The 15831-nt window shown below is 50.5% G+C and overlaps 2 protein-coding genes across 2 annotated transcripts in view; one reads left to right on the top strand and one right to left on the bottom strand.

Moving 5' to 3' along the window:
* Positions 1 to 425: 425 nt before the first annotated feature.
* TM2D2 (TM2 domain containing 2) lies at positions 426 to 1591 on the bottom strand. Its single transcript, XM_059490852.1, has 4 exons — positions 1381 to 1591; positions 1222 to 1309; positions 1028 to 1143; positions 426 to 916 (listed from the first exon to the last, which is right to left on the bottom strand). Exons 1-4 carry the CDS (start codon positions 1566 to 1568, stop codon positions 703 to 705), a joined length of 606 nt encoding a protein of 201 aa, XP_059346835.1. The 5' UTR covers positions 1569 to 1591; the 3' UTR covers positions 426 to 702.
* A 1325-nt stretch (positions 1592 to 2916) lies between these two features.
* The window catches only part of LOC132085418 (disintegrin and metalloproteinase domain-containing protein 9-like), a 28076-nt gene continuing 15161 nt past the window's right edge, over positions 2917 to 15831 (top strand). Inside the window, exons 1-7 of the mRNA XM_059490884.1 lie at positions 2917 to 3081; positions 10539 to 10636; positions 11166 to 11230; positions 12264 to 12342; positions 13674 to 13750; positions 14441 to 14630; positions 15501 to 15566. Of these exons, the coding sequence (XP_059346867.1) occupies positions 2979 to 3081; positions 10539 to 10636; positions 11166 to 11230; positions 12264 to 12342; positions 13674 to 13750; positions 14441 to 14630; positions 15501 to 15566 (678 nt within the window). The 5' untranslated portion in view covers positions 2917 to 2978. The remainder of the gene's footprint in view (positions 3082 to 10538; positions 10637 to 11165; positions 11231 to 12263; positions 12343 to 13673; positions 13751 to 14440; positions 14631 to 15500; positions 15567 to 15831) is intronic.

The following is a 15831-nucleotide window of genomic DNA, read 5'->3' as shown; positions in this document are numbered from 1 at the left end:
GCCTTTCCAGCCCTGTTGTTCTGCTGAGGAATGGCATTTTCAGGACAAAGCTGCCCCCTGCCCCCCCAGCTGAAGCTGCCAAACTGCGTTTTTGCTGTTTTATGTCAAACATGACTGGACATTTGCATACACAGATTTTGTGTCTGGCTCTGGCTGGGACTTGTTGCAGCTTCCTTTTCCCATTTTATTCAGCTTGCTAAGTTTTTAACCTGCAGCTGGTGGGGCTTCCTCTTTCGGGTGTGAGGTTCTTGCACCCTTTGTGTGCTGCAGGTGCCCTGTGCTGGGGCTGGAGCACCCAAAGGGTGCCTGGCACACAAACAGGAGCTGCAAAATGGCACCTCTGCTCCCAGGTGTCAGGTGGCCCATGACCCCATGGCCTTCATCTCTGTGTGGCTGTGACCTACTAATCCCCAAAGTACGTGCAGTCAGCTTCTTCCAGATTTTATTGTTTGTTTGTTTGACCCCCCCCCCCCCGTGTTTGCAAGCTCTGATTTCTGAAGCTGTCACTATTTGCAGTGGGAAGGCAGATTATTTTAAACAAGCAAAATATATCCCGAACAACTTTGTGTCCAAAGTTGGTACAGAGTCATTATCAAGAGTAACTGTGCACCCTGAGTTCTGTAAGTCCAGTTTGTGCCAGGCTGGTGCTGGGAACAAGCAGAGGCACCCAGGGGCTGCAGCTGGAGCCAGCCCTGCCCCTCCTCAGTACACCGTGCACCAATTGCTGCCATCACTGGGCATCAGCCCCCCGGTGATGAGCAGAATCAGATCCACAAACCACCAGATGCCCAGGCCCCCGAGGGTCAGCAGCTTCCCCACGGCGGTGCCGGTGTGGCCCAGGCAGAACCGATCCACGCCGAAGCAGCCCAGGAAGAAGGAGTAGAGCAGCGTGGTGATGAAGTAGTGTCCGGTGTACCTGCGAGAGAAGATGGGGCAGGGTCAGCGGGTGTCAGCGCTCCCCGCCGGACCAGCCGTGCTCCCGGGGGAGCTCGGTCCGGTGGTGCAGGGGGGACCGGGACTCTCCTACTTGACGCAGGGCCGGCTGCCCCGCAGGAAGCTCCGCGGCTCGGCGCACTCGATGCCGTCCAGCGCCCGGCACAGCACTCGCGTGTGATCCACCTCGCCGTGGGCCTGGCCGCCGAACTGCGGCGGGGGCAGCGCTCAGCGCTCACCGGGGCCCGGCGGGTACCGGCACCGGGGCCGCCCCCGCCCCGCCCTCACCTTCACGCAGCCGTGGCCCAGCTCCTGCTGTGCCGTGGCGTTCCCGCCGTGGTCCACCGGCTCATCGCACTCCACGAACTCATCGGGGCTGCGGGGAAGGAGCGGCTGGTGAGGGAGGCGGGGAGGCCGCGCTCCCCCGCGCCCCGGCCCGGTGCTCACAGGTAGGTGCAGAGGACGAGCGGCGCCCGCGGATCGCTGTAAGCCCAGGCGGAGGCGGGCGGCCCCGGCGGCAGCTCCCGGGGCTCGGTGTCGTTGCCCGGGAGGCCGCGGCCGTGCAGCAGCAGCAGGTTCCCCAGCAGGAGCGCGGCCTGGCCGCACAGCAGCGCGTACCCCACGGGCGGCGCCATGGCGGCACCGCCGCGCCGCTCGGCCTCGGGCCGCACCGCCGCAGCCAATGAGCGTTCGCCGTCGCGCCGCCCCGCCGCCCGCAGCCAATGGGCGCCCTCCGCCCCGCTCCCGCAGCCAATAGGCGCCCACCGGCCCGCTCCCGCAGCCAATGGGCGCCCGCCGCTCGCAGCCGGTCGGAGAGAAGCGGAAAAAGCTGCGGAAGCGGCAGCGAAGGGCGTGGCGGAGGGAGTGCGCGCCGGACGAAAAGCTGATTGGCTGCCGGGGACGCTGGCGGCCAATGGGCGAAGGCGAGGGGCGGGGCGTTGATGCCGCGCGTGTCGCCTGCCGCCGCGCGCGGCGCTCGGGACCGAATCCCGGGGCTGAACCGGCTCAAACGGGGCCCGGCCGGGGCCCAGCCGGGGCCGAACCGGCTCAAACTTGGCTCGACCGGGGCCCAGCCGGGACTCGGGGACCCCGGGACCCCTCCCTCGGGGGCGCCCGCCACGTTCACCCAAAGAGCTGATGCCTTAACACCGGAGAAGGGCTCTCAGGGCTCTGCGTTGCCGGTAACGGGCAGCGCGGCGGCTCAGCGACTGATTCCCGTTGTGCTGTGCGACTCTGCCTAGTGCCACCCTGCCCTGTGGGAATGGGAGGCAGCCTAGGTTCGGGTGCATTTGTGCTCTTTTCCCCAGTAAATTGACTCCGCTTCGCCATTACTTGTTCCTGATGCGATGGGTTTGTCAGGTGTTTGTTCCTGGTTTTTCTGGAGGATGATGCAGAGCTCCGAAGTTTCCTGGCAGGTTTTCCACGGGCCATTGGTGGAGCAGGGTAGGATGCCTGGTGCTTGTAGAGGAGGGTAAAGCCTGTGATGCCTTCTCATTCTGGGGAGTTTCTCGTGCTCACCTGTACCTGTGGTATTGCCCAGCCAGGGCCTGACACGGTGTGTTCTCATGTGCTTCCAACACATTATGAAAAGGTTCTTTCCCTAGAGGGCTGGTGGGGCACTGAACAGGCTCCCGAGGGAAGTGTCACAACCCGGAGGCTACCAGAGCTCCAGGAGGGTTTGGACAACGCTCCTAAGGATGCCCAGGGTGGGATTGTTGGGGTGTCCATGCAGGGCCGGGAGTCGGAATTGACGATCCTTTCCACCTCAGGATATTCCACGGTCCGTGCTCAGTCCCGGGGCCGTGCCAGGGCGGTGCCGATGCCCGGGTCCGTGCTGGGTCCTGCGGCCGTGCCCGGGCTGTGCCGACGCCCAGGTCCGTGCTGGGTTCCGGGGCGGTGCCGAGCCGTGGGGCGGGCGGTCGGCCGGGCCCGGGGCGGTCGGTCGGGCTCACGGCTCCGCCCCGGGGCGGCGCAGCGCAGGCCCCGGCCCGGCTCCATAAGGCCGCGGGGCCGCCGGCCGGACCCAGCGCCCCACGGGAGGGGCGATGTGGCCAGGGGGTGTCATGGCCCGGGCCTGGAGCTGCCTCTGTCGCCTCCTCATCTTCATCTTCCTCCTGCCGCCGCCGGCCGCGCCCGGGCAGCCCGCGGGTGAGTGCGCGGGGCCGGGCCGGGCCTGCCGCCCGCAGCCCGCTCGGCCCCCATTCCCTTTCCCGGCCCCCATTCCCTTTCCTGGACAGCGCCGTTCCCCCTTCCCCATCCCCTCCGCAGGGTCGGGCCCTCCCTTGTCTCCCTACCCCTGCTCTCGAAGGGGGCAGAGCCCCCCAGAGCTCGGCCGGTGCCACCCACAGCAGGCGGGTCTGTGGGGGCCAGCACCACCTGTGCCCTGCCCAGCATCGCCGGTGCTCAGGGATGCTGCGGAGGGCCCGGCGGGGCTCCGGTGTCGGGCCCATGGAGCTCCAAACGGGGAGCTGATCCCGGGACAGAAAGGCTCCGGTGCCGGGCCTATGGAGCTCCAAACGGGGGGCTCATCCCGGGACAGCGGGGCTCTGGTGCCGGGCCCATGGAGCTCCAGCCGGGGCTCTGGTGCCGGGTCCATGGAGCTCCAGATGAGAAGCTGATCCCGGGATAACGGGGCTCCGGTGCTGGGCGTGTGGAGCTCCAGAGGAGCTGATCCCGGCAGCGGCCTCGGGTCCCGGCACACCTGCCCGAGTTCTTTGCTCCTCCATCCTCCCGGGAGCTCCGCCCGGCTCTTACCCGCAGCAGAGCCCCAGGGATGTGGGGCTGCCCGGTCAGTGCAGGTGGCCTTGGCCATCCAGGGGCTCGGGTATGGGGCACAGCCGCCCAGGCTGCTGTCCCCAGGGTGGGAGGGATGACAGGACTCAGTGCCATCGTTCTGCGTGGCTCTAAATTACTGGGTCCCCTGCTGTCCTTAGGGATTGTTTATGAATTGAGATGGTTCTGTTTACGGGCTCCTATGGTGCTGATTCCGGGCTGTACATACATGACAGGCACAAATGTCTCTTCTGTCATTGTTTCCCCCTCTTGAAGGGACACATGCACTGTGTAAAACTTGTGTTTGTCATTAATGCATGTTTTTATAGTCAGGTCTTCCCAGCTGAGGAATATATTTGATACTGGTGCTTCATGCTGAGGACACGGTTTATGTGATGTGTGCCTCTCCCTGAGGGATTCTGTGCTGGAATCTCTTCCTCTCACTTGCTGTGTTGTTGCTGGAGGGTGTGTGAGCTGTGTGAGGTGAAAGCTTTGAAAGGTGGTGCAGCACATTGGGAACTGCCTGACTGGAGGCCCAGGAGTGATGCCTGGAATTATGCATCTCTGAGCTGTCAGGTGCTTGGTGTTTTAGGAATAAGATTTTTGTTCCTGCCTGTAATAAACACTGGTGCCATTTCCGATGGTGGATGGTAGTGTTCCTCTCTGCCCCAGCTCTTAATGCCAAACCTCCTATGAAATATAATGAATAATAAAATTCCTGAATGACCATAATCACATAGTGGTGTGTAGCCTTAAGGGATTTGTGTGCATGGCTTTTCCCCTCCTGTTGGTGTCCATAGAAGCCTTCAAGATTTGATTATATGGATTAAAAAAAAATCACAGGCAGAGGCTGCTTTGTGCTACTCCATCTCTCTCTTGATATTTGGTGTCATGCACACACCAGGATGTCCCAGCCAGGCTTGACCACAATTCTTGAAGTGTCTAAACGCTTGGGTTTAAATTTCTGGGGAGATAGGGTGTTTGGTTAAGATAATTCTTTTGTTCAGATCACAGGAAACACAGCACTGCCTCAGCCATATTGCAACAAATCTGGGACAATCATTCAGCAAAGAGTGGGTTTGTGGTTATTTCCTCCATGTGAAAGGGAAGGAGAGAAAAGACATTTCAGTGTAGTTAACGTTGCCTTGCTTTTGGAAAAAAGAAATGAGGATCATTGCTTTAGAGTTTCTGCATGTCCTGATCATTATTATTTCACAGGCTAAATATATATAAAAAAAGGTAAGGATGTGCCTTTGACAGTTCCCTTTGGTGGCCAGATGTAAAGGCAGTGATGTCTCCAGAGAGAAGCTTCCCACGGAGTCAGCTGAGCAAGCAGAGCTGGTAAGATGGGGAGGAAGTGAGTGGGCTCAGCGTGCCATGGGTGGAAGGGAGTGACTCAGGGCCAGTGACCCCCAGGAGGGTTCATTTTTCTGCAGATAACTTAGCTTTACCCTGCTTCTCCTTTGAGAAGGCTCTGAGGTGCAGAGGATGTTGTGACAGTAGCAGTGCACACGTGTGACAGTCCTTTTTGTAGAACAAGGGGAGCTGTTGTCTTGCAGACAAATTAGGCTTTAGGAAGGGCAGAAGGAATGGGGAGAGTCTAGACAGGAAACACTTACAGCATAGGTCTGGATTTCAGCAAGGGGTGTAAGAATTTTCTAGGAAATATTTCTGTGGGAGAGCTCCGTAACCTGATCAACATCCAACATCCCCAGTGAAATACCAAAGGAAACTTCATCAGCTGCTGTGGCCAGGTTTAATGTTATCCAAATATTCCAGGTGAGCAATACACACAGAGGAATTTGCTTCTCTTGCCATGATAATTGGTCATCTCTTCCTGCACCAGCACAGCAGGAGAACCCAGCAGGTTTGAAGACTGAAAGCAGGAGAGGGAGAGGTGGAAAGAAAATCCCCAAGGAGTGGTGCCTGTGGAAGAACAGCTGGCCAGATGTTCCCAGGTGTTTTGAAGATGAAGCACTACTGAGGCACTCTTTGGTTTTTGAGGTTTGGGAGGAGCTGGAACTGCTGCCTCCACAGAAAACTTTCCTACATTTAGAAGGAGGCTTGTTATCTTTGTGTTTTTTTATAAACCTCTAAACATTTTTAAGTGGACTTAGATAATATTTACATAGTGAAAGTAAGTGAAGGAGGTTTTAGTGCAAGAGTCAAGTGCACCAAAAAAATGCTTTTCCTGGTGTGTCATTGCCTGGAGAAATAAAAAAAAAAATAATAATAAAAAAAGAAATCATAAAAAGCAGTGGTTCTGTTGTTTTGAAGGACATATGTAAGTAAGCCAGGTCATGGAAGTTTCTCCTCAGACACTGCTTGGCAAAGTCCTGTATGGTTCTGAAAATAGGGTCTGGAGAATGCAGATTGAGCTGGCAGCTGGTACCTCCCAGTCAGATGGGATTCAGGCTCCATAAAAACTGATAGCAATCCCAGTGATCTGAGCATGAGAGAAGTATCTATCAGGGATACGTGGCTTTGAAAGGGTGGTGCAAAGTGTTGTGCTGAGGTGGAAATAACTCCTGTACAAGTATGAGAGGGTGAAAAATGGGGAGCAGGAAAGGAAACGAGTGTCAGAGTGGGGTGAATGACAAGTGAATCAGATGTGTGCTGTTTGGAAGGTGAGTTTAACCTGTGGAGATCCACAAACACACACAGCACGTGTGCCTTGGTGTGTGTGAGGCCTCTCTGGGCTGTTGTGTCCTGTTGTGGGGTTTTTTGGGATAGTGGAGCCAGAGCAGCCTGATATGAGCAGGCAGAGGTGTAAGGAAATCCTCTCCTTAGTTGCAGGAAAGGAGAGGCAAGGATGACAGCAGGAAATCTAAAGATGTGGAGCTGGAGGGAAGGGCTGGAGGAATGGAGAGTGCAGCTTGAAGCACAAGGAGCTGGTGGTTGGGTCAGGAATGCTCCATGTGGAACTGTCCTGGCTGTGTAATGCCTTTGGCACTTCTGCTGAGCAATCCCCTGCCAAAATGTGGAAGCTGACCTCAGCTATTAATTGTAATCAATTGATGATAACCACAGTTAGCTTGATGAGTTTTGGTGTTAGCAGCTGAGCTGCTCACATGCTGATGAGTTGTTTTTATGAAATTAGCTTGCTCTGTGGTGTAACAGGCCACAGCATGAACTTTCCTCTTTTTAATTTTTTTTTTCTTCTTCCGTTGAAGTGTGTATCTTTGACCTTCCTTGGGAAGGAGTCACAGCTCAGGAAGGATGGTGATTGAGGGGAAGTGTGAGTGACTAAGTGCATGTAGCTGTGTGCTCTGATTCTGTAACTGAGCCAATGGGGCCAGCAAGACAGGGGGTGCATTCTGACCTTTGCTGAACGCAGATTTTACCTATCAGGCACCCCCAGAACACCTGAACACCCCCAGATGTTCCCTCAATGTTAGATTCATTATAGCTGTGAGGTGTTCTGGTGGTTTTCAAGCTCCCACATGCCATGGAGCATGCATGGAATTCCTCTGGTGGATTTGGGCTGGGGAGGGGAAGATGAATCACATCTTCCTAGTTGTCTCCAGTGCTTGGTAATTAATGGCAGCCTTTAATGAGATGAGATGAGATAACTATGGTCATGGATGCAGTTGTGTTCTTCTGATCAGAAATAAAATCTCAGCACGGAAATGGGTCATCAGCATGTCCTGTCCTCAGCGGTGACGTGCTGCAGCTCCAGCAGCTGCCAGAAAGCACCTGACTATTTTAAGTCCTGTAACTTGCTGAAAAATTGATTCCAAACCCTACCTGGCCTTGGTAGAAGGAAATTGTGGCAGCAGGGTTGGCTTTCTGCTCGGCTGCACTTGTCCCTTGGGTTGGGTTTTGTCCCTTGGGTTGAGCTGCTCTGTGCCCTCCCTGATGGGCTCTGTGCCCTCCCTGAGGGCTGCTGGTGATGTGTGAAATGCTGCCCAGGGCACTTGGCATGGGAACAGCTGCTTTGGGAAGTGAGGGGCAGTGCCAAGGACATCCCTGCTGGAGGCTCCCACCCCACCACCTCCCAAACTGGGCTCTGAAGGGTGGGAAGGAGGGCAGAAAATGGGGAGAGAGCTGTCAGAGCATTCAGAGACTTGAAATTTGGCCTCTTTTAGTGCTGTTGCTCTAAGAGGATCCTCTTGGAGTTGTGCTTTTCCCAGAAATCCCTCCCAGTTGTGCTTCATGTGATGATTCACTGATTTTTTTTCTGCTTCCAAGCTGCTCTTGGGCAAACGTGTCAGCTCCAGGCAGTGCCAGGGCTGGCTGTGCCCTGCTGTTTGTGTCACCTGTGAGCCTCCAGAGCTGGCATGAGGGTCCCACCCCTCTGCTGAGGGTGGGAAGGGCTCTGGGGATGGGACCAGGGCAGAGCAGGAGCTCAGGGCTGGCTGGAGCGCGTGCTGGGAAATGACAAATGGACAGAAGTGATTGCTGCAGTGTGTGTGTGCTTTTGGTGGTTCATTCCAGGAAAGGAAGCAGCCCTTCCCTCCCTTGTTTTCAGGCAGGGAGGTACTGACACTGTGTTCTGTAGCCACTGAATATCAGGGGCTGTTTTCAGGAATTTTATCTCTGCTTTTTTAATAGTAGACAAATACTTTCTTAGTATTGTATGTCTCCTTTAATACTTTTTAATACTTTTAATGTAGTACTAGTTTAATACTTTTAATGTCTACTTTTAAATACTTTTAATGTCTACTTTTTAATACTTTTAATGTCTACTTTTTAATACTTCTAATTCTTTTAATGTCTGCTTTCTTTTTTGTATTATTGTAGTCTACTTTAATAGTCTACTTTGTCTACTTCAATAGTAAATAAATACCTTCTGTCTACAAACACCATAATAATGAAAGTTCTGCTGCAGTGTGTGCCCTGAGAAGCAGTGGGGCTGTGCCTGTGCTCTGGTGACAGAAATGCTGTGTGGCAGAGCAGGAGAGTGCATCTGAGGTCTCCTGCCATGGCCACGTGTGCTGTGACAGGAGGGAAGCTGGCAGTGAGCTGATGGCTTGTTCTTCTGGGATAGTGGTGGGAAGTGTGGGAATCCATAAATCAGAAAGGTTTGGGAAAGCTGCAAAAGGCCTCAGAGACAGCAGAACTGTGAGCAGAGCTGAGCAGCAGCCATGAGATTGGTCAGCAGAAAAATTATGTAAAATGTCGAAAAGCAAGGACAAATAGAACAATGGTCTGTGTATTAACCTTTATCTAGAATAACTCCCTAAGCTACAGAAAAGTTTATCTAGTGAGATATTAGGGAGTTCTAATCTTAATAATGGAGCTCTGTGCATTGTGTTTGAAGGCTCACAAGCAGGGATTGTATTTGAAATCAGCAAGCATTGTTTAACCAAAGGTACCTGTGCTTATAGTGGTTGGATGGAACTGCTGTCAATATAGAATATATACTATACAGATATAAATACTGTCAATGTGCTTTTGCTTTGTGTGATTGGCCAAAAAACTTATAAAGTGAGTCGTAACATTAAATTCTTGGTCTGCTGGCTGAGATGTGAGCTTGATGGCATCTTCCCACTGTCATAACCATGTAATGAGGCTGGTGCTGGAAAATCAAACAGCTCAAGGCACGTTCCCAGCAGTCCTGTCCTGTTTGTGATTTGTACAGAGACCCCAGCTGGCAATGGGAAGAGTGTGCTAGGGACTCTCTTTTCCCTTGGTGTGCCTTTTTGAGTGCTCCCCAAGGTGATGATGATGATGATGATGATGATCTGTGTCAGCTTGCCAGGCATAAGAAGGCATCTCCTGAATGCCTGGTGCTTTTTGAGGAACCCCTGGCATTTAAAGCCTGCCCATTTTCCCAAGGATGGAGCAGCCTCTCGTGAAGCTTTGAGCTCACAGTGCTGTCCTGCAGCTTAGAGAAGCCAAAGGCCCTTTGGACATGGAGTGTGAGTTTTGGTGTACTCAGAGGGACTGATTTTAACTGGATGCACCATCTCAGTCCCACTTGAGAGATTTTGGAGGGTCTTGGACACCAAACACTCACTCACCCAGACATGGTGATTTCTGGAGACAGACAGTGAGGATAACTGTTCCCTTCCCCCTGCCTTTGTTGGGAAGCTCAGACTCCTCTGATGAGCTCATTGATTCCCTTGCCATGAGCCAGGAAAACTATTTCTCTGGATGCTGCCTGATCTGCCTTGGCCAACCTCCTGCTTCCTGGGTGAGTGGCTGAGAGCCAGGCACCAGCAGATGCCACCACTGATGGGAAAAGTAATTTGCATGCACAATTTATTGTTGTTTACACAGTTAATATAAAACAGCTTGCAAAAACTGATAAAGGGAGCTTGGACTGTGGACTTGTTTGGTTCAGGGGATCTGTCTGATGTTGCATGTACAGATAATATATAAAAGGATCTGTGACAGCTTCTTTGTTGCAGGGATTTGTCTCACCTCAGTTGTTTTGATGAGGCCCTTGGGAGCTCTGTAAAAGCTTAATAAATAGTAGAGCAGCCTCAGGGCAGGAGTTTGGCTGTGCTGTGCAGGGCCAGGGTTGGGGCTGAGCTGTGCCATGGGCAGTGCACTGAGAGGGGCTGCACGGGGCAGTTCTGCAGCTTTGCAGCACAGGTTTGACACTGGGCATCCCTTGCTGTGCTGATTCTGCTGATGAAGAGTGGTGGTGCTGGTAAGCCAGTATTTGGAATGTGAAGATTTCAATTCCAAACTTTCTGGGGAAATTGGTGTCTCCTCTGCTGTTTGTGTGTTGTTTTTCTCTGGCCCCTTGCAAGGCAATCCAATCGTGCCTTGCTCTGTGCTCTTCTGAGTGTGGACTTTTCCTCAAATAGTGTTTTCCTCCTTGTGCTTCATCCTCTTGCTTGCTTTGTCCCTTTACCCAGTGTTTCTGTTCTGCTCTCCAGGTTTCCAGGAGATTTCCCTGCTCTCTTCCTATGAAGTTGTAACTCCACAGAGACTGGGGAGAGAACGACGAGAGGCTTCCAACAGCTCCTCCCTACAGGTACTGGGCACTCTGAGCCACATCTTCAATTTAGTGCCCATTTCCAAATAAAGTCCACCCAAAACTAACCTGAGATGCCCATGGAATGCTGCTGGGTACACCTGGCAGCAGGGAAATGTCTGTCCTTGCAGAGAGCAGCACCTCTGGCACTGCTGGCAGCTGAGGGACAGGAGTACCTCCCTCCTCCAGAGCTCAGGAGTTGCTGCAGTGGATTTTTGGTCTGGGTGTAAAACTTGCATCATGTTCAGTAAAAAAACTGTGTTGTCCTTTTCTGGTTCTGTATTGGAACTTTTCTGTGGAAGTTTTAGGACAGAATAAGAAAACCACATTCCTATTTTGAAACTATTTCCATTTCTATTTTAAAACCATTTCCTTCATGGGATTTTTTTCCCCAGTCACAGAGGAAGAGATGCTCAGTTCTCAAGGCAGGGACAGTTATAAAACAAATATCAGGCTCCTCCTCTGTTGTTGGTTTCAAAGACTGTTTCATTCATTAACATGAATAAAATTCACCTTTCTTTTTATTTAGGACAAAGTGTCATATGCCATTGAGATTGAGGGAAAAGAATACACCATTCATCTAGAAAAGAACAAGTAAGTGATGAATTTCTTTAAATTATTAAATTATTTAAATTAAATGTTATTAAATTACTGTTGTGTCCAGATGAGAAGCTGGCAGGTAGCACATGAGTTTTGAATCCTGGGGTTCTGTGCGGGAAGTGCAGGTACACCCCAGCTCTGCACAATGGGAAAAGATTGAATCCTAATTGTCCTGGCCATCAGCCAGAGATGGTTTTTGATTCCTGCAGCCCTGGGGAGCCCCCTTCAGAGCAGGAAGCTGCAGATTACTCCGAGGAGACCCAGGGAATCTACAACTCTTTCCATTCACAGCTAAAAATAAACAAGCTGAAGTGTATTTCAAGTAAATATTTTCACTTTTGTCTGGATCTTGTTTATTGCTTTAGTTTTGTGGTTTTTTCCTGTCTCAGTAGCACAAGGACAGTAATAAATGAGGAAACTGACTCTCCAAGGTCTGAATACTGACACCTCACAGCTGATACTGAGTCTGTCTGTCTGTCTGTCTGGGGTTTAAGGGCCACTTGCAGCACCAGCACATGGTCATTTACCAGGCCACTGCTGCCCTTGATAGAGACACAACTGTGCAAGCCCTTGGGGAGCTCCAGCTGCCACTTGCCAAGGCCCTGACCCTCAGAAATGTGGGAATTGAGCTGCACCACATCAATGAATGAGCAGTCTTAGTCGTGGGAGACTTTCCAGTGCACTTCCTCCTCAAACTGGGGAGGAAAAGGCATATGCAGCAGACTGAGGGCTAGAATTTTTTGTTTTCTGCTTGGAAACAGGGTTTTAGCACAATTTAATGGGTTTTGCTGCTTGTTCTACTTTCTGAGGTGGTTTGTTTGATTTCATGAGCAGTTCTACCATTCTGGTCTCTTGAATTTTGCTGTGAAAATATACTATTTCTTTAATTTTAGAGGATTTTCCTTTTTAATATTTTCTTATTTAATTTCAATTCTCACACTTGATTAGGGCCATCTTACTGCTCTGTTCCAGTGTCGCAGCCGTCCCATGAAATTCCTCTTGTGTTCCTTGTCCCCTGTCATTGCAGACACCTGCTGCCCAAAGATTTCACAGTTTATACCTATGACAAGGAGGGGAAGTTGCAATTGGAACATCCAGATGTCCAGGTAGGACTTCCTTCTATTCCTATCCTCACTGAGGGTGGCAGGAACAGAGCATTTGTGGGATGAGGGAGTTGGGATCACAAAAGAATAATTGTATTTTCTGCTGGGTCCCCTTCATGCCCACTGCCCTGTTCCTGGAGAGACTCCTTAATTTTAGATGAGGCTCTAACCTGTGAAAAACCTGTATTTTCTGCTGTGGAGGTGATTGCTGTCTCATTAGAAGCTGCTCCTCTCTACAAGGCAGTGCTGCTGTTGGTGTCTCATTACTGGGGTGCTGCTGTCCTTGTCCCAAACCCAGGGCAGGGCTGCTCTGGGGGCTGAAAAGGCAACTTTGGTTTTTTATTTTTGCACAAAATGAGCTTCTAGATCAGTCCCTGAGGCACTGTGAGCTGCATCCATTCAGCAGGGATGGCTTTTAGGAACTAAAAACTCCTCAGGGTGGGCTGCTCTGTAAGTCCTGACACGTGGGAGCTGCTGGAAGGGATGGATGCACCAAGTCTGAAGGACCTTTGGGTAGAATGGGATCTGTGCAGTGTTGGAGTTATTCCACAAAAAGCATTTGCTGCCTGACATGTTGCCTTTGGAAATGTAGAATTGAAAGCAAGTTGTGCGATACAAAATGCAAGAGAGATTTCCTAATGGTTTCACTCTTAAGGATCAGTGCTGTTCCTTTGAAAGGGAAGTGTTAGTCATACATGATTCATAGGATCTTGTTCTTGAAAGTAGAGCACCTGAGTCAAATGACTGTTTGCTTCCTAGTTCAAAGGGATTGGTTAGAGGAAAAATGCTTTTTCAGCATTAGGTCACAGAAGTCATGCTGGCCCTGAACAATTGGCACAAACCCTCTGTGCTTTCTGCATTCCTTGCTGAGCAACAGGGGACAGAACCTGTATTATAGTCTCCTATATCAATGTCTAAAGATGTCCTTGCCAGAGGAAATTGAGTGTATTTCCCCATTGTCTAATTTCCAGAATTTTTATGTCCATGTGTCAGGGCTGTGCAGCACAGCTCTGGTTGGGGTGTACAGCAGGTCCCTCCTCCTGTTACAGAGGTGACAGACAAGCCAGAACTTTCTGCCAGAAGACTGAAGAGTAATTTGGCCCAAATCAGGAGGGAGGGGCTGGCCTCAAAATATTTGAGGCAGGGTGGAGGACAGAACAGGAGAGGGATAGCCTAGCTCAAGTCAAGAAATCCAGCTGTGGTAAATTGAACTTAATAATACATGTTGTGTTCTTGAGTTGTAATCACTTCAGGTCAGTGGCAGCTCAGAGGCTGCCCTGGCTGTGCAGGGATGCCTGAAACACCTGATAATGCACCTTTGTTTTCCTGCCCAGGATCACTGCCACTATCAGGGCTTCGTGGAGGGGACCCTGGATTCCCTGGTGGCTGTCAGCACCTGCTCAGGGCTCAGGTAGCACAGCTTCTCCTTTGTGTCCCTGCTGTCACTTTGTGGCTGCTGAAGCCAAAACCCATTTCTGCTTTTCACTGTCACTGGGTGCCCTGAGCTGCCTTGGTGCTGGTGTCCTTTTATTTAAGGAGTTCGCAGATATTTAAAGTACCATCAAATAAGTTATTAATGCAGATTGTTACCAGAATGCAGTAAGTTGGTTTTGATGCATATTTGCAAAATAACTTAAAAAAGAAGTTATTTTTTAACTTACACAGATAGTCATGACAACTGTGCCTATTGAAGAAGTGGAATGTTGAACACTTATCTCCAAATTTCACAAAATTGGCTTTAAACCTTATGCACCTCAAGTTTGATGGAATTGTTTTCTGCTTTGGGCTAATTGCCATATATTGTGTGCCATATATTGTATTTTTTACAGAGCCATGTCAGAGTGGCAGTAGTGTATTTGAACTAAAGCATTTCTGTTTAAGACCTGGGATGTAATTCCTAGGGCACTGCAGAGCCTTACAGAAGTTTTTAATGCCCTGTATTTGTAAGGCCCTGCTCAGCCTTTGGAAATGTAGAATTGTGAAGTGTGCTGGTTCACAAGAGCTGAGGTATAGGCAGGCTTTGGTTATTCAGTAAAATAAAATTCTGTGTTACTGTCTTCTGTGCTCAGTGCCACATTTCTTACACACTGCCTTATTTTAGGGGTTTGGTGACAATAGGCAATGTCACCTATGGGATTGAGCCCATGGATCCCTCCTCTGGCTCTAAACACATTTTATATCGACTGGAGAATGTGAAGAAAGAGCCCACAGAGTGTGGAGTAACCACTGCAGGCCAGGAAGGGGAACATGCAGAGGGAGAGCTCCATCCCAGCATGACCCAGCTGCTGCGGGTAAGTCCTGCCCAGTCCCACACAAGGGGTTTTGTGAGTTCATTTAAGAGTGTGCAAGCAGCTTATCAGATTTCCTGGGACTTAGTGCATACCTAAAGGTTTATGATTTGGGGGGTTTGCACTAAGGGACAGCTCAGTTTCTTCCCCAAAGCTGCCACAGTCTCCTCCTGCTTCTGCACATGGCATGACCAGTGTCACTGTCATATTTTCTGAAAAATCCCTTTGCCCAGGATTTTCTCCTGGGAAGCTGAGAAACCTCAGAGAAAAAGGAAAACAATATTATTAGAAAATTCCCAGAATTTTTTGGGGGACTTCTAAGGGCAGGAGCATGACCCTCATCATGGAGAGGCTTGTTAACAAAGTACTGCATCTGAAGCCAGAGAATATTGTCATGTTTATTCCATCCATTATTTCCATTATTCCATTTACACTATCATCACCATCACAGTAGCAGTTTGGTGGCTTGGTGTGAAGTCCCCCTTGTCCTTCAAGGACTGTCTGTACAGGAACAAGATTGAAATGAAAGCAGGAGAATGAAGAAATGTTGTGTTTCACATCAAAATCATTGGTATTTACTGGTAGAATCTTTCTGCTCCTTTATCAAAGTGTGTGGTGACTTTCCAGAGCAATCTGTGCAGAGGTGCCTTGCTTTTGAAACAAGGGGAGTCTTTGTGCAGCTGAGTTTTAGTGTAAAACACAGAGACTCTCATTGCATTGGATTGCACTGCTTGGATTTGGCACTGTGTGCTCTGGGTGTGTCTCAAACCACTGGTGGTATCAAGTGAAATATGACAATGTCATGAGGCTTTTTTTTTGTTTACACTTGAATTAATAAATCTGAAGTTGTCTAAAATATTTTTTTCCCCCCAGAGGAAGAGGGCAGTCCTGCACCAGACAAGATATGTGGAGCTGTTTATAGTCGTGGATAAAGAAAAGGTGGGAGTTCTGTGTGTTTTTTCTTTTCCCTTCTCTTCAGGAGAGGGCCTGGAAAGCCCTCAGATTTCATTACTCCCAAATGGATTGTTAAAAAACACTTGACAATTTACCCAAGTTGTACAAATACGCTACCCTGGAAGTGGATAAATGTGTGCAATGCAATCCTCCTCAGAAAAGAAGTCAGCCATCAGACAGGGAGAGGTTCTGTTAGCAAGGAATCTTCTGATGTAAGGAAAGCATGTAATAAAAACTGCCTTTGCTGTTG

Source organism: Ammospiza nelsoni, chromosome 30 (assembly GCF_027579445.1).
Source record: "Ammospiza nelsoni isolate bAmmNel1 chromosome 30, bAmmNel1.pri, whole genome shotgun sequence".
In the NCBI taxonomy this organism is placed as follows: Eukaryota; Metazoa; Chordata; class Aves; order Passeriformes; family Passerellidae; genus Ammospiza; species Ammospiza nelsoni.
This window is presented reverse-complemented; position numbering and strand designations above follow the sequence as displayed.